This window comes from Diadema antillarum, unplaced genomic scaffold (genome assembly GCF_040938485.1).
Source record: "Diadema antillarum isolate AM-2024a unplaced genomic scaffold, OU_Dant_1.0 seq00000693_RagTag, whole genome shotgun sequence".
In the NCBI taxonomy this organism is placed as follows: domain Eukaryota; kingdom Metazoa; phylum Echinodermata; class Echinoidea; order Diadematoida; family Diadematidae; genus Diadema; species Diadema antillarum.
In genome coordinates this window covers 1,535,881-1,563,315 of record NW_027271598.1, presented here as the reverse complement: position 1 = coordinate 1,563,315, position 27,435 = coordinate 1,535,881, and the positions used below count along the sequence as shown (strand labels likewise).

At 38.9% G+C, this 27,435-nt stretch overlaps 1 protein-coding gene across 1 annotated transcript; it reads right to left on the bottom strand.

The window, feature by feature from the left end:
- Positions 1-351: 351 nt before the first annotated feature.
- Positions 352-26,623, bottom strand: LOC139737453 (ATP-dependent DNA helicase DDX11-like). The gene is made up of 21 exons (XM_071648129.1): positions 26,468-26,623; positions 24,480-24,592; positions 23,045-23,135; positions 22,584-22,670; positions 21,385-21,582; positions 19,559-19,757; positions 18,780-18,991; positions 17,755-17,907; positions 16,791-16,837; positions 15,990-16,185; positions 15,390-15,428; positions 13,330-13,474; positions 12,341-12,457; positions 9,723-9,908; positions 9,078-9,181; positions 7,271-7,489; positions 6,116-6,219; positions 4,343-4,427; positions 3,531-3,606; positions 1,474-1,628; positions 352-808 (listed from the first exon to the last, which is right to left on the bottom strand). The coding sequence occupies exons 1-21, from the start codon at positions 26,621-26,623 to the stop codon at positions 722-724; spliced, it is 2,769 nt and encodes a 922-aa protein (XP_071504230.1). The 3' UTR covers positions 352-721.
- Between the last annotated feature and the right edge of the window lie 812 nt (positions 26,624-27,435).

Sequence of the window (27,435 nt, the reverse complement as noted above, 5' to 3'; positions counted from 1 at the left end):
AGGTCATGGCTCCCTCAGCTTTTGTGTCTGTATCCTTTAAACTGGCAGATGGCCCCAGCTGAGTTCAGGCAGGATCATCACCATCTCCACCTACTTACAAACTCCTTGCTTGGTTCACCTGTCCCAGCCACACTGAGCAACAAACTTGGCACAGACTTCAAAGAGGTGCTAAAATCATGACACACATCACTGCTCTGGTGCTGGCACAAGCAAGTAAATGACACAATAAGAAAAACCTATTTCTTAAAGATGAGCAAAATGTACTCTGTCACTTATTTCGACACAAGTACAATGGTAACAAACATCGACTTGGCTATATCTCAAAGGGATGACTTTTCTCTGCTCACAGCTTGATATCCAAGTAGAGCATACAATACTTTGTTCAATCTGATATCACAAATGATCAGATTTTGAGGATATGTCACTTGCTTCCTTCTGCCAGAACGGAGTAGATTACGAGGTTGAGTGGCCGTGGCAGGGTTAAACACAGTTTGAGCCGACAATGACAATGGGAAGACATTGTCCAAACTTGGGTAATTAGCAATAGTAAGATCTTAAAAGCACTGGCAAAGTAATCATAGCCAGCCTCATTTCCTCTCAATTAACACTAATGGAGACTGTGATGACTGTGTCATCATTGTACGTTGTACATATCTGAGACTTGCTTGTTGTGGACACATGAAGTATAGGTGAGAGTGAATAGATCTTGAACACCTTCACATTATTCCACGTCATGACTAGCTCTTGCTTCCACACCACTGCTCTGTGTGTTAGCCCGCTGTTTGTCTGGCCTCTTGTCCACAAAGAACTGTCAGGAAAAATAAGGAGAAAGAACAGATTAGAAATCAATATATTATAGAAGGAAAATTTCATGCACACCCTACTGCAAAGTAGAAAAGCCACAGCAGGCTTAATGCATATGGGCTTAGTCTCATACCCCAGCAAGTACTTCATCATGAAGCTTTTTTTTTTACAGATTTATCTTGAAGAAATGATTATTCTACTGTAGTTTCAATAGTTCTGAATGGATGAAGACTTTCCATTTTATGGACAATAAAATAAAATTAAATAAAATAAATGAAATGAAATGAAATAAATGAAATGAAATGAATCAATAACCTATAAAACAAACACACAAACAAACAATTTTTTTTTTTTTTTGCTTTCCTATGGATAACATTTTCTTGCCAGTATTTTTTAGGCTAGATGATATGTTTAGGACTGGTAAACTTGGAAATAAAATGTCATTCATTCATGCATTCATGAACAAATGACTTGGACACAATTTACAGCAACATATCTCATGATAAATCTACTAAAATATGACATGCAGCATGTACTACATGCACTAGCTGGCATACTCTACATGTATGGCACTGTTCAAAGAATATGCCTGACATGACATCATCCAATTCTTGGCACCATATACATAATTCATCTACTGATAAGGTGGTGTTTAGAGTTCAAGGGTACCCTGTTGACAGAAGCAAAGGCTGGCCCAAAGCGGGAGGCTGTCTGCAGTCTCTCGGCTATCCAGCCCGGTAGCTTGGCCTTGATAGAGGGGCGAGTGTAGCGGTGGTCCAGCAGCAAGATGGTGGCATAGTCGCCCTTGTGTCTGATGGCTCTGCCTGATGGACATAAAATGAGCAAATACGCTTAAAAAGCTAATACCACGCAAAAAGAAACTACAAGCAGCAGATAGACAAGAAGACAATGCAAGATCAACAATTACAGACCTGTAACATGTGCTGATGTAACCAAAACCAAACTACAAAGAATAAAGAATTCTAGATATGAAAATATTTGAAGCCTGTGTAGGCTTAAAATATTTTCATATCTAGAATTCTTTTTTTTTTTTTTTGCTATGCCAGCTTCTACTCACTGAAGAGATCATCAATGTCTGCACAATTTTCACAGATTTAGACAAACTGATCATGTATTTATGGAGATTGTCTGGCAGAGAAGGGCAATATGGGGAAAATATGAACCAGAGAAAATAAATGCGCATATTTATTATATACAATGCTGTTCAAACTAGCACACAGCCAAACTTGCTACGACAGTTCCATGACATTTGCTCCTGCGACAATTATTCCTACAAAATATCTGCAAGCTAAACCAAACATAGATTCTACCCACAAATGCAACCCTAACCCTAATCCTCACATCAAACTAATCCTAAAACATTATCAGAACCCTAACCCTCACACTAAGTCCCCGGAGAAAATAAGACCTGAGCAATTGTTGCAGGAGCAAATGTCACATCACTGCTATGGCAGCTCCCAGGCTGTTGAGGTGTGGTTAAGTGAGGAAACAGTGACTGATGCAGGCAAAACATGGATGCCAATAAAACATGCATCCACAACACTATCTTGCATTGTAGTACAACAAAACATGATATCTTCTACTGTGCTTCGCCAATTGGCATACTGTACTTGCTGGCATACTTCATGCATTCATTAGAACAGCACACTAAGTCCTCAAAATAAGTATCAATGTAGGACTATATGCAATTGTTCTACTCCATATTGCATCTCAATGGCCTTCTAGCGGGACTGTCTTATCAATTTGCCCAGTGGGTTTACTAATAAAAATCTTTGGGATGTTTAGGGGTAAAATTACCCTAGTGGCAATACAATCAGTGTCTCATCAACTTGTGGAATGCATCGGTATAAAAAGGATCAAAAGTATTAAACAAGCGACATCTGTTACGAACCAAGTGTGGTTTGTAGAAGGGATATGCACATCTCCAACTGCATTTATCCAAAGTGCCCATGTGTCAAAACTATAACTCATATTCTACACCAACAACTTTAGCAGGGCAAGTCAAATTTTTTAATCCTTTACTTCCATGATGTGATGATATACGACAGATACAATGCATGGTGTCATCTGGTTTACACGGGAGATGGTTAATGATGACATAATAAACAACTTTTTGGTGTGCATGCCACATAGTAGATTGATGTGATCATTTACAGAAACAGTGCGAACTCCAGATTCTTGTGCACATTAATACCAGCCTCAAGAACATGTCTGTAAAGGATTTCCTTGTCACTATGATTTCAGGACAGATCAAGTCATCCAGTGTAAAAAAAAAAAAAAAAATCAAGCTGGCTGGGGGTGGAGCCATGACATCTTTGGTGTTCACATCACTAAACAAGCATGAGCTGAAAAATCGCTATAGGTTCTAACTAGGTGGACATAATGGCCCGAATTCACGAAGGTGGTACAATTGAAACCATAGACAATTTGTATGGAGCGCCAAGTGTCGCATGGCCTATTTCGTTACGAAATCAGTTATTTCGTCGACGAAATTTTGTCATTTTGTCGGACAAAATGACTGATTTTTCGGAACGAAATACACGTAGGCCATGCGACACTTGGCGCTCCATATGAATTGTCAATGGTTTAAAACATGGTTTCAATTGCACCACCACTGTGAATTCGGGCCTATGAGTGCAGAAAAACCATTTAGAACCTCTAGAGAACAAGAACTAATACTTGGAATGACAAAGATAACCACTCACCTATGGACTGATTGACGGCCTTCATGCAGAGATTATCATAGTGAACTTGACCTGCACTACGTCCATTGATGGGAGGCTGGTAAAACAAAACAAACAATTCCGAGAACTGTGTGATCCTCTATGTTCACACAAGGTTTTGTAAATCATGAAACAATATGAGAAAAGACAAAAGAGTTGACCTGTGACCCATATGTATCACAAAGGCCTCATAAACATAATTCCCCATACATACACATGTGCATACGCACAGCAAAAACAACACAAAAAAGCACAAAGAATAAGGAAACAAGAAAAAACAAAAACAACAAAAAAACAACAAAACCCCAAGCTGTGTGTGTTTGTGAGTATTAAGGGCATATCTCAATATTTAATGCAATTGCTCCAATTAATAATATAAAAGTGTGTCAAATCTGAAGATTTGTTTTGTTTTGTTCCATTTCTTTCACTAGGAATCTCTCTTTACTCCTCTTCATCACTTCAGTAATGCAATCTAGTGCCTTTATAGCGGCATGGTGATCTTTGATGCAGTCACATAATTATTCTCCAAATACATTACAAACATATTTAAACACATTCAGATCAGTCTGACTGTGCATGCATGTAAACACAATGATTATAATTTTACCCACTGATAAATAAGGAATACAATATTAGATTTCCTTCTTACTTTCTTTATCTCTATTTGACACTGCAACCTTCATTTAAACAGAGCTTGATCTCACATTTCAGGAAAGGCTGACTGCAGTAGATAATGACAGCTATGTGTAGAGGCTAAAAGCCTGAAAGGGTTAAAATAGGTCACTATGACTTACCACATTTGCATTCAAATACTCCATCTTCTCCTTGAGCTCCGGTGACTTAATGTTGGCATAGGGCAACCCAACCATGACGACACATCTATATCACACACAAAATACATATTTCCCACGTTTCAGATGATCAATCACCAGTTTGGAAAACAACAATATGGAAGAAGAATAATGGGGAGGGGGGGGGGGGGATACATTACTGAAAATAAAATAATTTGCGCTTTCAACTACTCTAGGAATTTAAGAGAGGCATATAGGGCCAATATACTTTGTATAAGTACGATATAAAAGGACATTGGGAATATTGAGATAAAAATTGATCATGAATATTAAGACTAATGAGATACATACATGTAGCACATAACTTTTTTTTAGCCTATGTTTAAAGATAATAAAAAGTTTTGGTACCTCAAACGCTTCCCTGAATTTCCTTGTCTTGGTTTGTGTTTCAGGTTAAAGTACGTTGTCTGTGAGAATTACTCGCCCCAAAGTGCTCTCATGTCTTAGTAATCATGCAATAATGGTTTCGTACCAGAGCCGATGCTGTCCAGCGTCGATAAATATTGTACGAAACCACTGACTGCGACCAGCAGCGTGCAGCCCATTGTACGCATAGCTAACTGCGACCAGCAGCCCCATACGCATAGCGTAATGGGGCTTCGCATTGTAGCATTCAGGATCATGACAGAATTAGTATCGCGGGTAAATGTCAACTTAAAATCCAAAAATTTCTTCGATTTGAAGACTTACCAATTAAGTTGAAGTATTGAAAGCAGGCTTCGAACAACGTTTGGTTCTGCCAATAGTCCCTTTCTGTTCGAATTGATGACTGAATGTGACTCGGTCGACAGGACCTTGGGAGAGCTACATACACTGGATACCATGGCCAGCGCATGCGCACACAAACATCTTATCCGTTCATGGATTTGAAATTTGTGTGCATGTGATGTGTTCGCATGCACTGGCTGTAGTATTCAGTGTACTGTATGTAGCTCTCCTAAGGTCCTGTCGACCGAGTCACATTCAGTCATCAATTCGAACAGAAAGGGACTATAGGCAGAACCAAACGTTGCCCGAAGCCTGTTTTCAATACTTCAAGTTAATTGGTAAGTCTTCAAATTGAAGAACTTACGGGATTTTAAGTTGACATTTACCCTGCGATACTAAATCTGTCATGATCCTGAATGCTACAATGCGAAGCCCGATTACGCTATGCGTATGGGACTGCTGGTCGCTATGCGTATGGGGCTGCTGATCGCAGTTAATTGCATGATTACTAAGACATGAGAGCACTTTGGGGCGAGTAAGTCTCACAGTGTTAGTTATATGAAAGGTACTTTAACCTGAAACACAAACTAAGACAAGGAAATTCAAGGACACTTTTGAGGTACCAAAACTTTTTATTATCTTTAATTTTCCCCCATATTCTGTCATCTTTTTTCTCTCTCTCTTGTGTTTTTTTTTTTCAAATTTGTTACATCCCCGGTATCCACTTTGTAATATGAAAAGGCTTTGATTGATAAAATGCCTTACAGTATGTAGCTGTAAACAGTCTGTGATCAGACGACTCCCATTATAATGAAGTCGTCAGGACCAGCAGTATTCTTTCATTATATCAAAAATTCCTTCACAACCACAGATAATTTGCACCATAGACTTTAATGACACTAATTTGGGGTCCTGAAGTTTAACTTCATTATCACAAAATTTCTTTATAACCATGTTCAGTGTAATGGAAGCGCTTTCTATTCATTTTAAACCACAAATAACACTCACCTGCCAAGGTTATCAGAAAAGTTGATGCCTTCACTCATCTTGCCTCCCACAACACAGAAGAGGATGGCTCCATTTAGGTTGCCATGACAACTACTGCATGCTTTCTGAAATGTAGAACACAAAGGTATGGAACTAAGCGTTTACTGATATTGACAAAATAGTTAGTGGGATGAGAAAAGGGGAGGGGTGCAGTGGGACAAACTATTTTCTTCTTTGACGATAGTCTGTTGCAAGTCATGATTACTCCAAGTACTAGATCTCGGAGGGAAGAGCTACAAAAGTATACAGTAAGAGCATTCCACCAATGCTTATCTGTCTTTACTGATTGCAAGCCTTATTCGCATGGAATTACTATAATCATACTGATGATAAACAGAACAGCAGCAACTTTCATGACAACAAAACCTTGATCAACTTTGCCTCACACAAAAGATTATGGGCTCCCATATGTACAAACACAAGCACTAACCAGCAAATCAAACTGTGAATAGGCAACTTCACCGTCAAAGTGACGTGTTTGCCAATTTCCACAAATGTGTGGGAACCAACTGTGAATGAGTATTGCTCCCCCTAATCACCATAGTGTGACAATGACCTCCCTGTACGACTATGGTACTTTGAGTGGGCTTGAAAATTTTACAACTAGGTCAAATTTATGAGGGAGAAAGGTTTGTGGTAGCACCATGTATGTAGTCTTTGTAGAGATCTCTCTCTGTCCCCCTTTCTCCCTTCTTCACTTGTACAACTTCAACTTCCAGCTCTCCACTGCCCCTCACTTGTCACTATTTTCCTTCTTTATATTCTCCATTTTTCGCTTCCCTCCTCAATTCTCCTCTTTCTAGGCTTTTCTTTCATCAAGCCACGATCTCTGAAAGCACTATGTACACACGGTGCTACCACAAACCCTTCTCCCTCATATACTTCAACATGCATCATGCAACATGTAGGTCAAGATTGGACGGATTACTGCATGCCAATGAAAAAAAAAAATGCAGGTTACAAACACGTTGAGAATGAGCTGATTTTATTACAATATACATTTCCCATAGACACTTGCTTGAGTATACACAGGATTGGTCTTAAATGGGTTAAGCTAAATGCCTGGGCACATGAAGGGTTAAAGCTGCGATGCAGGACCAAGAAGTGGCAACGTACCTCGATCACTGCCGAGTACTGGCCCAGCACCTGCTCCACTTGGTTGGCCTTCCGGGGCTCACGGAAGACCCTCTTCCGGTGGCCGAGTCTTGCGATGACCCCTTGGGATTCCCAGTAGGTGTAGATCTGCTTCTCGTAGTCATAGGATGGGAAGAAGCACACAACGCCGCCCGGGATGATATTCGACACGTTGACAAGTACTCGACCGACCTCATCCATCTGTGTGCAACACAAATTGTACAATAATTATTTGAGCACAATATACAATCAAACATACACTATGGTGGCACAATATATGTCATAATGATGTCAGGCCTATACGGCTGTATTAATGCAGTTTTCCTTAACCCAAGAAAATAACAATTTAAGAATATATTCATTCCACAACTTTGATTTCTGCAAAGTCAGTGAAATGACGAACAAAAAGAAGAAAAAAAAGTGTACATTAAAACTAACAAAGGAAGAGGGAAAGAAAAGAAAGAAAAGGAACATTAAAACATCAGGCCTGCATGGTTAACAACTCTTTCCTGTCATGCCAGAGGAAATGCCCAGGTATTACAATTTTTTCCTGTCATGCCAGAGGAAATGCCCAGGTATTACAATTTTAGGTCAGTATTCCTTCCATTTAATCAATTACTGGAAACTCAGCAACACGATGCAAAGAAATGGTGTATGATTACAACATCAGGCTTGTAAGCTCGAACATAGTTTCCCCCGACACCAACGAAAATAGAGGTATTATGATTTCTTAATTGTATTCATTCCATACGATCATTCCTCATTCCTGCAGAGTCAAGATCTGAAGCGAGGGAAACTGAGGTTTGGTTACATTATCAACAACATTAATCATAAATTACTGTAACGTGAGCAAATAAATTAGAAACAGCGCTATAATTATGACACAGACACCACTTGCCTGAGGAGATCTTGTATAACTGTTTGTGTCCATACAAATATACAAGATTTAAAAAAAAAACTTAACAACAACAACAACAAAAACACCTGTAGTTACACTATAAAACTTGGAATAAAGAACAGATGGCACAATATACTGGCCTATGTAGTAATGGATATTAACAAGAAAAATCCTTGCTGAGAAAATGTTCAAATGATAACACAAAAAGTAAAATACATAACAGCAACAAAGTTGCAGAATAATAACTAGAAAAGAACTCAGACAGCGTAGAACTCCACCAAGCAGCTCATTTCTACCCATATACGCATGCTGACAATCGCCCAATTTCCCAATGAAGAAACCTTCTATTAAGTCATCAGCTTCCAGCTTCCCTGTGCCTGGCCCAAGCAGCGCATGGACTTCAGTGCGAGTGTGCAAACCCCAAATAAGTGCAGCTTGAACTCGCAAGTTTATTGACCCTATCTGCCAAAATATAAAAAATCCTTCAAAAATTTATTAACAATTCCCAGATCATTGCCACAATTTAATCACCTGTTCCTTGTGTTATTAACTACTTTTTCAGCAAGTTTGATTCAAATCCGTTCACAACTTTGTGAGTTATTTTGCACACAGACGAACAAACAAGCAAACCAATGCCGATGAAAACATAACCTCCTTCCTTGGCAGAGGTAAAGAAAACATAGTGATGATACAGGCAACTCCTATTATAACAAAATCCGAGGGACTGGCAAATTTCTTTCACTACATTAAAATTACATTATAACCAAACATTTAGGTATATCAAGATAGCTAGATAATAAATCTATATCCTGAATTTCTACTTTGTAATAATGAGATTTTCATTATAACCGTATTCATTATAAGGGGAGTGCACTGTATGCAATCACCCACCATTTTGGGCGAGTCTCTGGACTGGAAGGTGAAATCAAGCTCAAGGCCTGTCGGACCCTTGGAAAGGGCGATCGGCAGAAGCTGTTCAGGGGGTATCACATGACCTGAGGTGGCAAGACAAGCAACAATATGCAAAGAAAACTTTCAAACAAATATTCCTTTCAGAAGTTATCATAAAATGAACCACTGTCTTACAATATAAAACTTGAAAGCTTAGAAGGACTCCCTGAAAAATTGGCAGAAGAGTGACAACCAAATGCATACCATGCAAAGGGCACTAACTAGGATTCATGAAAGAATAAGATGTATACACTGTAGCTCTGTCTGTCATTCATTGTGGGGGTGTTTTTAGAGGTATCATTCTGCTATATAATGATAAAATTAAATAAACAGAAAACAAAGCATGCATGAAGGACAGCCTTAATTTTCAGCTGTGCGGCGTACAACCATGTGATTAGTGCTACAGTAATTCTTAGCTACTGTTTACGCTCACATATGTACATGTATAAACATCATGCCTTTCTACTGCATACAAAGCATATTAGCATCACACAATTTTTAAACAAGAATCTCACACTAGGAGGAATGTTATCTTTACATAAACTGGTATGTGTCCTGATGAAAAAATGAAATGAAAATATCTACCACAAGAGAACTCGGTTATCCTCTCTGGCAAGACCCCAGCGCACACCAGGAGTTGGTGCTTGAACTCCTCCACAGGCTGCATGGTTCCCCCGGCAACGATGACCGCCCTGGCCTCCTTGACGACATCAGTGAAGTGTACGGCTGGATTCAGAAGCTGAAACCTGAGGCTGCAGTGACTCAGCAGCTCTGGGGCATTGAGAAAAGGTGAAGGATATTGAAAGATCTTCATGCGATTTGCAGGTTATTCTTTGTAATTATACCAATGATGCACAGGACAGAGTGGACTGCTGAGAATTGGATGCACGAGTTTTAACTTTGGAACTGTTTAAACCCATGAGCATAGCTAGTGAGTTTTAGACGGTTTCTAAAGCTAAATGAGAGCATCTAATTCTCACTGATCCTCGATGTAGCCCCGTGCATTATTTCATAAAATGAGATAATGGAATCAGACAAGTAAATTTTTTGCTGGCTGTGGAAAAGAGGAGATATATGATACAGATGGGCATGATGTTGTGACAGCGCCCCATAGTCTAGAGGTTACGAGTATCATTATCAAACTCAGGACTCATTATTACCTTTTTCTTCTCTAAATCTAAAATTGTGGTGGCTGAAGAAGGAAATGCAGAGGCCTGAAATAAATGGACATATAACAAACCATTTTGAATCTGAAGTGACCTCTGGGTCACCAAAATAGAGCTTTGGAAATTTGGTGCCCTAACATCAATGTTAAGTCGCCGCAGGATACCAGGCAAATGAATATGTCAAGCCCTGATTATCTATACAGGTTTTGATCAAGTGGGGGAGATGTTTCATCATATTGCTTCCCACTTAAATGGCAGACTTATCACGAGTACTCTCCTAATAGAGCACCTGAACTCATGGTCTACCACACTCTCAGTTATTCTCCATAAACTATGCTTACATCTGTATTGAATGGCTTAACTACTGTAAAACATGATATATTCGTGGCATGAATTTTTCGCGAATTGGAGCCGACAGCCTTTTTCGTTGCATGAAATTTTCGCAAAGTGCCACTGGCGTTCAATGCATACAGTGTAAACAAGGACTTTTGCGTGCATTTTCATTTTGCGAATCTTAGCGCTCACGAAATTCGCGAAATTAAAGTGCACGCGAAAATTCCTCGTTTTACAGTATGGTCCAATGCATCAAAGGTGTAGTATGACTGTTTATCATTTTCAGTCCTTCAGCATGCCAGGAAGATATCAAAGAGAATAAGAAAACCTGATCATAGTGCAGTGGTATTAACAGAGCATTGATTATTTACACCATCCACAATGAATCAAAGTTTGCTCATGTGGTTCAATATGGAAATGGGTTGTGTAGATAGAAATGAAACACATCTTACTGTTGTGGTATTGAATTGTGCACCTGTACGCACACACACATTCTGAGATGCGCATTGACAGGGTTGCTATGCAACTCTGAAAAGAAATGTCTTGCTGCGCCCCGGCAGTGACTGTACAGTCTTTTGTCAATATGGCGCAACATTTTCCAACATTCAGCATTCTTGTCTCATTGGCTGCACTACAACAAAACTTATCATCTTTGAGAGGAAAAACTGAAACTAGATATATCGCTACGGCTACTGATATGCCTCCGCCATAATGCATGGTTCTCCTAATAGGTCTATAGAACAATGTCTTGACAATGTGTGATGACATTTTCACACAATTGGCAAAACATTAAAATGACAGGTTTGACACAAATGTGCTGAATGTTCACTTTCCTAGAACTAGGTTCAATTGGATGAATGATTAAAATGTCAGAGTGCAGGTATTTGGGGAACTGATGAGTTTTACTTGACTTTTGACCCTTTTATAAGTTTATGTATTGAGTAATTTTCAAGGTATTGAGAAAAAGTATAATTTCAGTATCAAATGGGAAAATAGCATTATCTAAACCTGGCCTTTGACCTTTGACCTCACAGTTCCAAAGAGAATCACTGTTAGGTTGAACATGCATAAATATGTAAGTTTCATGATGATACCTTGAGTTACTTTCGAGATATGGAGGAAAAAAGTGCAATTTAGCACTTTCACTTGACCTTTTACCTTTTGACCTTTGACCTTTTGGCAAGAAACTTCCCCAAAAATATATATTGGGTAATACATGCCATACATCAAGTTAAAAAAAAAAACAACCTTCAGACATATTGCATTTTAAGGAGAGTAGTGATATTTTGAGGAGTTGACCTTGACCTTTGACCCCCTGACCTTTGACCCATGACCCCAAACTTCCCTAGATAATCACTGCCCATCGGTCCAAGCATATATACTAAGTTCCATGAAGATACCTTGAACCATTTGCGAGATATGGAGAAAAACATGAAATTTCAATTTTTTTTTCACAAAATAACCTGTGACCTTTGACCTTTGACCCTGTGACCCTAAAATCCACACAAAGTATTATCCCTCAAGGATATACCCTCATACCAAGTTTGATGTAAAACCACCACACGGTTCTTGAGATATTGACAAAAACAAAACGGGACGGACGGATGTACGGACGGACGACCCGAAAACATAATGCCTCCGGCCACTTCGTTGCGGAGGCATAAAAAATATGAAATAGAAAAATGAGACACATCATTAAAATACCTTGTTTGTTGACAACCACTCTGCCATCTTTGTTGGCATTCGTGAGAGCGAGAAGGAAGCCCTCTATGTGCATCAGTGGAGAGGAGAAGAAGTGGGGCTCTTCCTGCTCTCTTCCTGCTAGGGAGTGTCAAGGAACAGACATTTCACATGATGAGCTGGCCAGATTTTTACAAAAGGGCTGAAAAAATTAATCAAATTTTTGCATTGATAACTTCCAATGTAATTAAACTGTCTGAATGTTATTACAGGATCTAAAAATACAACATCTTACCCATATTCTGCAGAAGACCCTATTCAAGTTTGTTAAGTGGTCACAGAGTAATGTTAATTGTAAGGGATGTCATGGATGTGATTCTTCCAAGTTTAGTTCTATCTTGGATGCTCTTGGAACTGCATATCAGTGTGTGAACACAATGGACAGAACTTGGAGGAAAGGGATTCCTGACATGCTCTACAAAAATCCTTATTTCTCTTTGACCACTGAAGCAAATCGGATGGGATTTCCTGCACGACGTGGGTAATAAGTTATATTTTCATACCCTGAAATTGTATTCGGATTGATTTACTATTTTTAAAGTTATCATTGTGGAGGGTCCCGTTATAATTTTTATTGGGACATGCGGTACACTGGTTGGATGCCTGAATTTGCCAAAAATGATGCATCACATTCTCAAGGTGTTCCTTCTTTCTTCTTTGCAAGAGGTATATTACAGCAGAATGCTAGAATCTAGAAAAAGAGGAGATTTAAGATGCGTAGTACTGTGTCTGCTAGTATACAAAGTCAATTAAGACAACTTTAGTGATATCTCTTGCTTCGTTATGACTATCTAACAACAGTGTTAGTCCAGCTGACAGTGATTAATTTTTCCCAAATCTCTTCTTTCATGGAAACTACTGAAACTGCAGTGGAGCTTATCAGCTCAAGAAGTACATACAACCTTCCATTATCACTTGTTTAATCTGATTTTGTTTCATTTGAGTCGACTCACCTGAGCTAGGCACAGGCACTTCTTTGGCTTGGTCTTTCCGTTTGCTTATTTCTTGCAGGAACTGGGTCATCCCTGATGCTTTGGGTTTCTCTGGTACACTGACCTTGATGGCCGCAGGCTGGTACTTCTCAACATAACCATTTAACTGGCAGGGAAAGAGAAAAATCTTCCAGTAAAAAATCATTCATTTTTTCCATGACAAAATTCAATATACAGGCTCAGCAATACGGCGCAAATAACTCTGCGATAAGATGCAAAAGCTTTGAATTTGTAACGGTCATCAAAGCACTGTGTGAAGTGAGGGACAAAAACTCTCAAAAGTTCACCCCCGCGTATCTCCTTTATTTCACAGCCAAATCCCTTGAAACTTTCCATATTATATCTAATATAGATAAATCATAATCCACATGAAGTTTGGGCAAAAATGATGATGTATCTTTTGAGATATTTGTATTTTTCTGTTTGATGTCGATCATGAGAAAGGGTTATGATTATTTCCCAACACAAGACTGCTCTAGAATGAATATGCAAGTAATCAACATATTACTGGTCTGTATACCCTAGACTCACTCACTCCCTCACTACCTGCAAAGTAAGCAAGTTGTCTACTTTATGCAAATTAGGCAGCACTGACGAAGGTTTTCAGAAAGTTCAATATTTGAACCATATCGCCAAGCCAGAAGAGAGTCACATATTCCCTAGAACTTTCATACTTTAACTCTTTATGTGCCATGGTGGAAACCCCCCCCCCCCCCCTCCCCCCATGTGCCACATTATTCTGACGAACCAACATATTCATGCGTTGAGAAACATTCTGTTTTTCAAATCTGTACACCTCTTACAGATTTCTGTTAAATTGTAGATGAAGTGAACAAAGTTGTAGAGAAAATACCAAGCTTTGCATTGATGTAAATTCTATGACAAATCTATGGTTGCTTTTCTTTCAAATGCTCAGTGGCTACAGTACTACAAATGTATGTCTATTGCACACAAAGCAGTGCCAGAAACTTAGAATATGCACGCAAATCCACTAGGAAACACTGCTTGATAGTCAATCACTACACAAAATGCAAGCTATAGACGAGAGGAACGGAATCGCGAAAAAAGCTTTCATTGTACTGTGGCATTTGGCGATTTAACGAACGGTTTGGGCGGGTTTGGGTGTTTGAGCGGAATATGTGAAGTTGGCACGCCGTCGATTGTGTCGGACGTGCGAACGTGGCACATAAAGAGTTAAACATGTAAGATGGGGCTGTTCATAAAAGTCTTGAAATAAAATGTGACCCTGCATCACAAAACCACCAAAGTCAATAGACACAGATTTTTAGATAAGAGTAGATTCTGAATGAAAGAACATTTAGAATGATGTATAACTCAATACAATGGAGTTTCATGATCCATTATAATACTGGAAAGGAAGCACACACTCTGGAAATGTGTTGACTGAGAAAAGAGGCTTTGAAATTTAGGGTCTATTCAAGCACTTTACCCTAACCAAGCTGTGCTCCAGGCAATGAATGGGGCAATAAACAGGATGTTAAACTCCCCAGAGATCACAATGATGGGATTATCAGATTAAGCTAAAAGGTTCCACACTCTATTGGCACATGCTATCTATTACTGATGCAAACTTTCAAAGCAGTGGCATCATCCATTAAAAAGTTCTTAGAGTTGAGAGTGAAGGGTGTGTAAAGGGTTTTCAAGAAATGAAAAGGGGTCATTTGAACATGCATAATCACACTACTCTCCTATATTGTATTGTGGGAAAAAAAGCAAAAAACATACTCTTAATCAAGTGTACATATGCACACACACCCACACCCACAAAGAAAATCTCTCTACCCAATTTCACACTATGTGTTCTCAATAGAATATTCCAAAAGTAAATAACAAATAATATCATATCACCTAGCCCTCCCCCTCCCCTATTTCCATTACCAGTTGAGGTGTAACCAGCAACCATTATCATTACCCCAACCATGCAGATAAGATTCTGAATGATATGCTACCAAACTCTAAACATCACTTTATTCTGGGAGGATGGAAGTCATTTTCCTTACCTTCCTGGCTATTTGGCTCTTCTGACAATATCTCTGCAACTGTACATGAAATCAACAAGAAGATTACAACAAATTACATTTGGATTATCTGGAACATCCACAAACAACACTCACTGCAGTAGGGATCATTCTAAGAAAGCAGGTGCAGTGCTAGATTGTGTAAATGTTGACTATGATTTAAAAAAAAATCTATCTATCTATATATATATATATATATATATATATATATATATATATATATATTTTTTTTTTTTTTTTGTTTTTGTTTTTTTAAGTAGTATTTTGGAATCTATTCTCTCATTTATACTAACCTAGTTGCAAACCCAATGGCAAACAAATGGTAGAAAAGGAGGTTTTTAAATAAACACTGTAACATATTTATTTTTAAAATCTACTCTGAAAAATCTCAGATATATCAACGAAATAAGCTTCTTACTATGGTCAAAGCGCCATTAAAGGACATTACAAATGTTGTGCTAATCCCTTTCACACGTTCCTGTAAGGGCAGGAGTGTCTCAAAGTTCTAAGAAATGAAAGATATCAGCAGAGATTATCAAAATCAAAGCAGTTATTTCTTCCTCTTTCAAGAATGCACACTACCTTGAAGAGATTGATGTTGTCCATCTGCGTCTCAAAGAGGAAGTCATTGATGGTGAAGAGACGGGTGGAGCTGGTTCCGGGCATCTTCTGGGAGTCCGGGGCGGAGTCGGTTCTGCCTCCCAGGTGACGGACCCAGCTAGAGAGAATCTGAAGGAGCTGCTTGATGTACATGAGGTTCTTGGCCAGGAGCCGGCTCCTGTTGGGGGGAACAATATAATTGATGAGGACAAGATTATTTTGCTATAATACATATTTCCCACAGAACCAATGAGCATACACCAGACTAGTCTTCAATGCTTTAACACAATAAACACACTGTTGTTGTTGGGGGGGGGGTGGTATGGGTGATACAATGCATATCTGAGGGGTATCCATATTGGTGTTAACACACACAAGGGACCTTGAAATGTATTTATTAAATAGCCATCTACGAAACTTGTATTGAGCTGAAAATAGTATTTTAAATCACAAATGTATTTCTCAAGAGACTATATGTATATGTTGACCAAATGCAGCATTGCACACAACCAGTTTATAAATAACTGCTGGTTTAAAAGAAAGAAAATAAACTGGCATCAACTTGTTTCAACTTGTATCAAGTGCACTGGGCTACCACCGAAACTGGAAATTTAAACTGGCCTACCATCTATCTCTTTTGGTAGAAAGCATAAGACTGTTAGTCACTGAACTGAAGACTGAAGTCACAAAATTATGATGGGGGGGGGGGGGGGGTAATTGCTCTCCCTGCCCCCCCCCCCCCCCCCATTACTAAGGACAGTTGCAGTTGCAGCTTTTACTCACTTAAACTTCTGCATATACTGACTCAGCTGGGAGTGTGCTCTGCACAGCTGTAAAGACAAACCAGAACAAGAGAATAGCAATGAAAAGTTGGGAAAAGCAAAATCTGTATAATGTATTTCAATGCATGATGCTGGCTACGGTACCTGGGATGCAACAATTCACGGGAATGATTCCTCATTTACATACGATTTCAGATATGGGATTTGATTTGATGATTAAGTATTTCTGTGAAAAGAGTTACCTCTTAACCCCTCTGCTTACTATGTGAGGCATTATCCATTTCCAAACACAAAAATCTATCTAATCATATGGCAATACCAAAATCAGTCTCTGAAGGAAAGTACTATAATGACATGGAATTTGCTCTGATCACACTTCTTGCCTTCCTGTGGTACGATGTTGTTTGTTTGTTCTCAGTGGCTTTTACCTGAAAGCTATAATGCTTTAACACAATTTTTTACATTTATTTGCATTGCAATCTATATAAACTCTGATGTATACTTTAAAGGAAATGTCTATCAAATTCATTTCTTTTTAAACATCTGTGTTGTTATCATTCAACAAATACAAAACTGGGTTGTTCCACAAAAAAAAACAACTAACACCAATATGTTTAACAAGTAAACTACTTGATTTCGATGCTAAATGTACAATAAAACACATTCTACATAAAATGTACATGTACATGTAGGGTTGTTTACCCAATACGATCCTTCATTCTTGTGAGTGCAAAAAGAAGCAAAATATCTTTATGACAGTCACACACACATCCCACCTGAAGGACTGTCAACAGTACACAGGTCAAACATCAAGCAACAGATGCTACAACAAAATGCGGCATACTGCTCTTAACATTCCCCAACATCTGGGAAGGGAGATGCTCTTTAATCTTTAACTTTTTGTTTTAATTTTTCAATTCAAATAAAAGATGGTTTTGGCCTGATTAATTTGCAGACATGATTACCTGTGCTCCTGTCACTTCGATGCTGTGCACGTTGCAGATTGTCTCGATGAGGTTGTGGGCCTCATCGACGATGACGACATTACCCTTCAGCTTGATCCGGCATGCTTCCCGCGTTGACTTGTGGAGCAGGGTGTTGTACGGCAGAACCACAAGCTGCAAAAAAAAAAAAAGGATGGATAGCTGGGATGTATGAAACATCAAAGTTGAGGAAAAGACATTACCACCAACACAAATGCACTGCCTTGGACAATACAATTTAGGGTAGTGACATCAACTACAAAAATTACTGTAAAACATGATATATTCGCGGCATGAATTTTTCGCGACTTAGAGCCGACGGCCTTTTTTGCGGCATGAAATTTTCGTGAACAGCCACTGGCATTCAATGCATACAGTATAAACAAGAACTTTCGTGCGCATTTTAATTTCGCGAATCTTGGCGCTCGCGAAATTCGCGAAATTAAAATGCACGCGAACATTCCTTGTTTTACAGTATTACAATGTTTACATTCAATGCACAGTCATCTTAGAATCTCATTGGTGGTGGCATTTCAGTGTTGCAGTCACAATTTTATTGCTCTAATGACATGATTTTAGAAAACAAAGAATTTGAAATGATACAAAGTGGTTTAGAAAAAGAGCTCTAACACACTACGAACTTAATTGCATTCAGAGACAAGTCGTTGGCAGGCTTCCACAAATCAGTTTGCTTACAGCTGATCTATCAAATTCTGCAACATGATGGGAATTGGTGTTTTCTTCAAATATGCAGTCACCATGCAGAGTATTATTGTTAAATCATTACCATGCTCTCTCTTTGCACACACAGAAGTCCTTCTTCTGCATTTTCACTCTTTGCTAACCAAAACTCCTGCAGATCAGATTTTACAGGAGTAATTGGGCAGGGTATTCTTTGTCGACAGGGACACATCACCCTCTTTTAACTCAACGGCAAGCAAAACTTTTATAGCAGACACAACGCTCTGCTCTTAAGGAGTTTGAATACCAGGGCGTTTTCTCCATACCTGCGCACTCGGCACGGCATAGCGAGTACCATAGTAGGGGCATGCTTTCAGCTCCTTTCCGACGTCCACCAGTTGCTCCATGTCCATTACCTCAACAGACACCCGATCCTTGTAGAGAGCCAGCGGTCCTGTGCTGAAGTGAGGACATGCCCTGGACTGCTTGGATCGCTTGCGCTTTGGCTGCATTGAATCCGTGTCAACTTTTGTGGTGCCTGGTATTAGGAATGTCAGAGTGGGGTGAATTATGATAATTTTGTCCTCTTACACCTGCATGTATACACACATACATGGTCATATGTACATACAAACATACCACACATGCATAAATATACCTACATTTGCACACCAATGTTCATCCAAATACACACATGAAACAAAATTTCTATTCTAAATGCTGTTCCACAGCCTACTGTTTAATCCTTTACACCTTGTACTAGGGCAATCTGTATTTCACATTGCCGATAACACACTGTTACTTTATCCCTGCTATTCTTCATATTCATTCTGCTTTTGTATCAATTTCATATTTCAAATAATTTTACAGGTGGCTATAAATCACACACACACAAAAATCACATACAGGCTTTACTGTCACAGTAGTTTCAAAATACCTATCTATTTGGGTAAAAACTCATACACATGTATTTTCACTTACCTACTTAGCTGTCAAGGACTCACGAAATGTCTTAAATTTGGTATGTGCTAGTAGTTTTAATGATTTCCGGGTAATACTGTCTCACATCTACAATGACCCACAGAAGATGGTTTTCCCATTTCACCTGATTTTGCTTTTGATTGCATCTCAAGGCATCTGTCGTTGATCAGGGTCAATGACCTCAGCTTCTTCACAGCTTCGTTGATGCAGAGATTCTGCCTGGAACCAAGGCTAACAACCTTGACATTGTCACGGAAGGCACTCTTCTGTACCTCGTGCACAAACTGGCTCAGCTGGGAGTGTGTTCTGCTGCAGTAAAAGATCTGCGAAGTGGGGCATAATGTAGATGTGTCAAACAACCCTATAGGTGTCGACTTTCCACTATGCAGCAAAGAGGCATATAACTGTTTTGTGGCACACGTAACAAGCCATTTTCCTGATTAATTCCCTCGAAATGATAATGAATCTATTGTTTCATTTCTTGATCAAGCTTTCTATATGCTTGTAGCAAAAAAGGCTGCTGAAAACTTCTCATCCAATACTGGCGAACCAATGGAGTAAAATGGAGCCCTTTTGACTAAATTCATCTCTCTAGCCTGGGATTAAACACGAGACCCGAGATGTGATCATCTTTGCAGGTATTTTTACCTTTAACCCTTACTGTGCTTTGTTTATCAACTAGCACATAGTGGTCTATTTGCCAAATGACAAAGATGTCTAGAAACTAATTGTCAATGAGCAGAGATTACCTACATATTCTGAGAAACCTGTTGTTTTTGCATACAGATATTTTTGTGAGTGAGGGGGTAACAGACATTTTTGTGAGACGTTATTTTCGCAATTTAACACCGAGGTTATTTTTATTGCATTAAGATACAAGTGCATACCTTAGCATGTGGCGATAGTTTCGCATGTTGTTAGATTTGCAGCAAAACAGTGATTCGCAAATTTCACGAATAATAGCAGCAGCTTTTACAGTATTTCTCTGATCCCTGTTATGTTACCATGGCCTTCCTGTTGGACTGTGGTATATAAGCTAGTTCGGAGTTAGCTCATGGGCGCATTGGTACGAATGACCTTTCTCTTTTCTCAGTCGGTTAGGGGCACTTAACTCGTTTTAGAGCGACATAATGCATAAGCTTTACATAACAATTTATGGGATTCACAATCCTGTTCAAACAAAGAATAGAGTTGCGTAGACCAGCTGAGCAGAATGATCCGTCAATTTACACTTGGGAAAGCATCCATTTCATTATTTTGCATTGAATGTATTGACAATCTCTTTCTATTGATATTGCCAAATACCACTTTTGCTGTCAGGTGGATGTGCTGGCAAGCAGCATTTATAAGTATCTCATGAATAATCATTACATTACAGATGCTTATCCCAGTGAATGTAAAAACCATTATGCCTGTTGGTCCGAATGACCTTATTTCTGCTCATGCGCAAAGTGGAACTACGAACTGGCTTATTATGACATCTCAGTGGTCTTGCTAATCTACAGCTAGGCTAAGTTTGCATTGATCACAGAATGCTGATGAAAAAACTTAGGAAGTGAATCTGGGCACATACAGAGTTGAGTAAATTCCCTTTTAGTTTACATAAGTTCTTTATAGAGGACAGGTATAGACATGAATACACATTTTGTTGACCATCAGATTTTGTTGACCATCAGAATCAAATTAATCATTAACTTCAATTCTTCTATAAAAAGGTGTACACACACATGTACACATAGTATACACACCTGATTACGCAAAAAGCCAATAATTTGCAATAAAATGAAAGGAAGACTATCCAAAAATCAATGTCCCCAAACACCTTTGGTGCACATGCACATACAGTACCAGTGATTGACATATTTAACCCCTGCTTGAGTTTTTCTTGTTTGAAAGAGTAGCGTGTATGAAAAATAATCACATCACAATATGGCAGTGACTAAAACTAACCTTTGTTGCTTCCTGCTCCTCGGGTTCGTCATCCTTCTCATCATCAGACTCGGCCGTGTCCCCATCACTGTGGTAGTCGGCCACAAGGTGGTCATCGTTATCGCCGTCATTGTTGTCAATGCCTTCCAGGACATCTGTGGATTTCGCATCTTGGATGTCAGCAGCAGTCGCCGCGGCGTCCTCAGTTGTGGACAATCTCTGGAAAATAGCAGGGCATTAATTGTGTACTGGAGACTCTACCTTGGATATAAAGTTGTTACAAATGACATTGGTTCCAATCAATCCGACAGATCAGATAAAGTCTCAGCGAACTCACATCAGTGTCAAAACAGAAATATGATATGAATGTCAGTATATCATTACGAATACCATTCTGAGGGAACCTAAAACTAGCCCTCTTAACCAAACCTTTTGTTAGGAAAACAGAAAGACAATTGTTTTCTTGCAATTGTGATGGAAATAACAATCACAAGAGTTAAAATTTTTATGTAGATATTTTCATGAATTGCTACTTATTAGACATTTTTGTGTGTCATTAATTTTGTGGTTTGTGAGGGCCTGGTAATTGTTACTTCACCTTTCACAAAATATAGAATCAAAGAATGAGAAGTATATCGCACGCACATTTCTGCAAGAAAAGTGCATTTCATCATCTGTCTTACAAGACGTGTTTAAATGTCATATCTCTGATGAATCTGGAGAAGAGTCATACAAAAAAATGCTCCTTTAATAGTAGTAGATTTCAGGCATCCACGTGACTTTCTACCAAACAAGCAATGTTGAAGTCACATGAACAAGACCATCATTATCACGGGGTCATCGGTATCTTTGCAAATATTGGTTTGGTCAGTACTTTCCTCTATATGGTCCGATTTTCCGATAAGTTGATTTAGATATTGCTTTTGTTTCACAACGTTCATGCAATGTAAGTCTCTTATGAGGTACATTCTGCTTCAGCGACAGCCAAATGCAAAGCTGACTGCACAATAATTCAATGGGGGGAAACCATATTTTGAAAAATGCATTGCATTATCCAATGAAATATCATGTGGAAGAGCGAACACATCTGATGCAAACATACAAACAAAATGAAAGTGATGAACACTCAAGGCTAACATGAGTGATGAAAAGGATGAAACAAATCTCTATGCCCCCTAATACAACAGGGCAGTCAACAGCACTTCGAGACAATTTCATACTTTGCGCTTGAATGCTGCTCTGTGTCGTAGGTCATTCCTCAGTTGGTCCAGCTTTGCTTCCCTCTTAATCTTTTTCTCTCGCTCCTCCTGTTAGAAATCACAAGGTAGAACTAAAATTACTTTTGTGTCCAAGATGCTGCCTCTATAATAAAGTCAGACCTCACATGGGAGAATATCATGCTAGTACACCAGAAGATATAACACATCAATTGGCATTGTTTAGCTGCAAAACACAGCTACAGATACTGTATATATGGAACGAACTGAAGTTTCTGTGATGGGTTTTGTTGTAAATTGATGTAAAGGACAACAGAAAGAAAAACAGAAATAATACAAAACATAAAAAAGTACTTCTGACGCAGATTTTTGCACAGTCCAAGTTTATGTCTGCAAGCTGAAGAACAATTTTCAATCATATCTATCATACTTCTTGACATAATAAAAAAAAATGTGTGAGTTACCATCAATTTTGTAGCTTTTTCTTGCTGTTCTCGCTTTGAATCAAACTCCATGACCCAGTCAGGTGTTCCAGAGGTTGAGACTGTTCCATTGCTGTGCAGGTCAACAAAAGCAGTGCAGAACAAATGAGAAGATAACAACAGTCATCTTAATAGTCATCAGATGGATATGAATATTACACAAATGGGATTTAAAAACTGTATTTTGTTCATCTGCTTTCATAATTACAATTCATCTGGAGTCAACTCTTCATTGCCTTCAATCATTTAGACATGTATACCCTCACACTTTTATGACAGTCATAACAATAACATGAGGATATGACATGTAGCTGCCAACAAAACTGTGAATACAACATTATCTCTGCCAGGAAAGGAGGCTATGTTTTTGTTAGTGTTTATCTGTCTGTGTGCAAAATAACTCACAAAGTTGTGAATGGATATGAAACTTGCAGGGAAGTTTGACAAGGACACAAGGAACAGATGATTAAATTTTGGAAGTGATCCAGAAATTTTTATGAATTTTTGAAAGATTTTGTATGTTTGGCAAATAGGGTCAATGAACTTGGGAGTTCAAGCTGTGTGTATTTGAGGTTTGCATGCACACACTCAGGAGCATGCTCTGCTGGGGCGAGGCCTCATGTAGCTGGAAGCTGATGACGTAAACTAAAGGCTTCTACATTGGGAAACTGGGCAATTTTCAGCATTCCTGTATGGGGCGCGGGTGGAAATGAGTTGCTTGGTTAAGGTCTGCGCCCTCCGAGTGCTTTATTAGATAAAAATGGCTGCTTTTTTCCACATCCTCGAAATAACAAACTGGAACAAGATTATGTCAGGAACAGATGACAAGAAAACATTAACCCGTTGAGGACGGACTGATTTTGCTACAACACGCATTTCCCACAGACCCCTGCCCGAGTATACTCGGGACTCGTCCTCAACGGGTTAAGAAGACAAAGAAAAGAATAAACTTTCCATCACCCTTTACACACTTTTCACTTCCAACTCTAATAACTTTTGAGAGGATGATGCTACTGCTTTAAAAGTTGGTATTAGTCCCGGACAGAATGTGCTAATAGAGCACGCTCAATATCAGCTTTATGTGATGATCCCTTCATTGTCGTTATGGTGGTCTACATCCTGATTTTTGTCCCATTCACTGCCCAGACCACAGTTTCATGAGTATTAAAGAGCTTGAATAGACCTTCAACTTCAAAGCCCCCTTTCTCAGTAAACACTCTGCCAGAGTGTGAACTTTCTTTCCACTTTTTAGACAGGTTAGGAAACTCAATATGTATGAAGAAATACATCATTTCAATGCTTAGAGTCTGCTCTTTCTGAATCTGCCTTATCTAAAAATTCATGTCTGGTGTCTTTTTGTTAGTTTTGTGATGCAGAGGGTCAAATATTAACACGGTTCCCCTGTATATTTCCACACCTTTCCTTATCGGACTCTTGATGATCAATGAGAGCCTGGAGTTCTTCCTGCTGCTGCTTCTCATGGTCCTGTAACCACTTCAGCGATCCACAGATGAGACTCAGGGATTTACCCTGCAATGTCAATGAGAGATGGATTAACAAGTACAATAGTACAAATTATTATTACGGCTTGTACTCGTTCCTTCTTAATCGCATATTTTGTCATATATGAATATAAACACTTGAAAGGAATATCAAACAGAGTCATTTATACAACGTCCAAGTAGATCCTTGCAATTTGATTGGAGGATTGTTGGTGACGTGATATTCAATAAGTACTCCATTCAACGCGCCGTGCAATTTTGGTTCTATTTTTGCGTGCAACTTGGTTCGATTTTTTCGTTCTATTCCAGGGTTCGAGAAATTGTACGGTACTGCATGTACTGTGTGTTGCATATTGAGGATCGCATGCAGCTAGCGCAGTGTGCGTGTGCGGTACATGCATGCGCGTATGTAGGCCTACGTAGTGCTAGTGTACGTGTATGAGCGCTAGCTGTGACCTGTATCTACACTGATTGCACAGGCCAGAAAGAGAATCGCAGTGGATCCACATGTAAGTATGGCTATATTTTCCATACATATATAGACTTCTAGGCCTATTTAGACCTACCCGACACTCCTCCAACCAAAAAGATCTACTTGGACGTTGTATAAAACAAATAGTGTATGGTCTTTACTCGTGCAATGGAACGAGATTTCGCACTCGGTGAAAGATGAGGCGCACTATTCAACTCGGCTTCGCCTCGTTGAATAGAGCGCCTCTATCTTTCACCTCGTGCGAAATCTCGTACCATTGCACTCGTGACCATTCACTATTTGTATAATATTGACATACATCTTCTAGATGACACTAATCCATTGAGGATGGGCTGATTTTGCTATAACACACATTTCCCATAGACGCCTGCCCGAGTATACTCGAGACTAGTCTTCAACGGGTTAACAAAGCAGTCAGCTAAAACTGATGAGGTCAGATGCAAATATCATTTTACTGAGTTATCATTTATACTGGAAGAGCATATTTACACACACACAATTGATGTGCATGCATAGTCAATAGGTGTTATCTGTACATAAATTTGGCTTGCATTATATTAAAGCTTGCTGTGGTTATAGTGATGTAATATTTAAATGTGGACTCCAGACAAGACTACTACTAGATCTCCTAGCATTACTTGTTCTAGGCACAAACACATAATCATGTTTAATATTTCTTTACAAATGCAATCACACTATCATAAAAATGCAGAAGAAAAAACCCCTAACCTCCCTCCTTGTCTTCAAACCCAAGTGGGTTCAATATTGGTTGGCAGGCCATTTCTATAACAATATGAACAATGCATCTCATACTGTTCCGCATAATGACTTCTGAGAAAATGAGTTGCAATGAATTCATGCTTGACCAAGAAACAACAAAATCAAAAAATTGAAGTATGAAAAAAATCGCAACGGCTAGCACTTTCTCTCAGTCACAAAATAGAAACATCAATGGATGATGCCAAGGTATATCTAATGTGTCTCTATGAGAAACTGTTTTCTTTTGATAATTCAGTTTTCTTTATCAAAAGAAATAAAATATATTTTGCATGACTTGGATTTTCAGTGTGTGTAAGTTTTGCACTCCACTAAACTATTGCAAAAATTATAAACATGCAAATATTTCTTGAGATATTGAAATTTTGTTAAAATACACATTTGTACATGTATGCTCTGCAATAAGCCTATACTGTAAGACACGATATTTTCGCGGCATGAAATTTTCGCGAATTGGAGCCGACGGCCTTTTTCGCGGCATAAAATTTTCGCGAGTTGCCTCCAACATTCAATGCATAAAGTGTAGACAAGAACTTTCGCGTGCATTTTACAGTACATTAATTTTTTCCCTCTTTATTTTCCACTGATTGCTGATAGTGTGATAAGCAAGCAATATCCTATAAGTGTACTCACTGTGCCAGTAGGACTTTCAAAGATGCCAATCTTCCCATTGTCCAGTGCATCATACAAGTGCCTCATAAAATCTTCCTGGATAGGGTATGGTTGGAAGGGAAAGGGAAAAACCACATTTTCCTTCCCAGGGTCCTTGGTATCTCCTCCCTCGTCCATCTCGATACCTTTTGATGACTTTGACGGTGTCAGCTCCAAGGATCAAGATTGCGATGTCAAGCCACCTCTCAAATTTGAAGCGCTGTATCTAGAGACTAGAGTGAAATGAAAGAAGAACAAGACTGCAAACAATATACACATTTCTGTTTCATATACACGATGTAGTACATACAATGTAGTAGCATGAATGCAGTGATAAATTTTAAAAAAAATAAAATAAACAGAGACTGATCTTCCCACATAAACTGGTATACTGTATGTCTCACATTTTGAACAGCAGGCACAGGTATCAATCATGTCAGCTAATGCAATCTACAGTATAGATTTCTAGCTGCTACCATCAGTATTGAATTGAAATGGATCTAATTTGCCTTGATTTCATTCAAACCGATGTTTGCCTTGAAGTTGAATCATTGTTCATGAACACTAAATGTCCCTACGAGTGTGTATGACAAAGGTGTATGCTTAATCATTTACTGCCCTTGCCTGAAGTTTGAAATATTTATCACAAGCAATGGTGCTGCTGGTGGCAGTATGGCACACACTAACCCCGGGGCACTGATTAACTCTTTTGTTAATGTTATGTGCCATGTTCCCGAGCATGATTCAATCGATGGCCAAGTTTGTATACTTTCCTGAAACACACAAATCTGCCCAAATCAATCGTTTAATCACCAAATGCCACAGACAGTACAACTGAAGCTTCACTCACGATTTCATTCCTCTCACATGTACCGCAGCTTGCATAGTGTGGTGATGCAGCTTGCATATGTGACCCTGCACCTCAAAACGAACATAAAGTCGCACACACT

Excerpts from the sequence above, each read along its gene's own strand:
- LOC139737453 (XM_071648129.1), bottom strand. The coding sequence starts at position 26,623 with ATGGACGAGGGAGGAGATACCAAGGACCCTGGGAAGGAAAATGTGGTT. Across the intron at positions 16,186-16,790 it reads CAGTATATGCAGAAGTTTAA|GAGCCGGCTCCTGGCCAAGA; the intron begins GTGAGTAAAAGC and ends TCCCCCCAACAG. Across the intron at positions 4,428-6,115 it reads TTTTCTGATAACCTTGGCAG|ATGTGTCGTCATGGTTGGGT; the intron begins GTGAGTGTTATT and ends TGTGTGATATAG.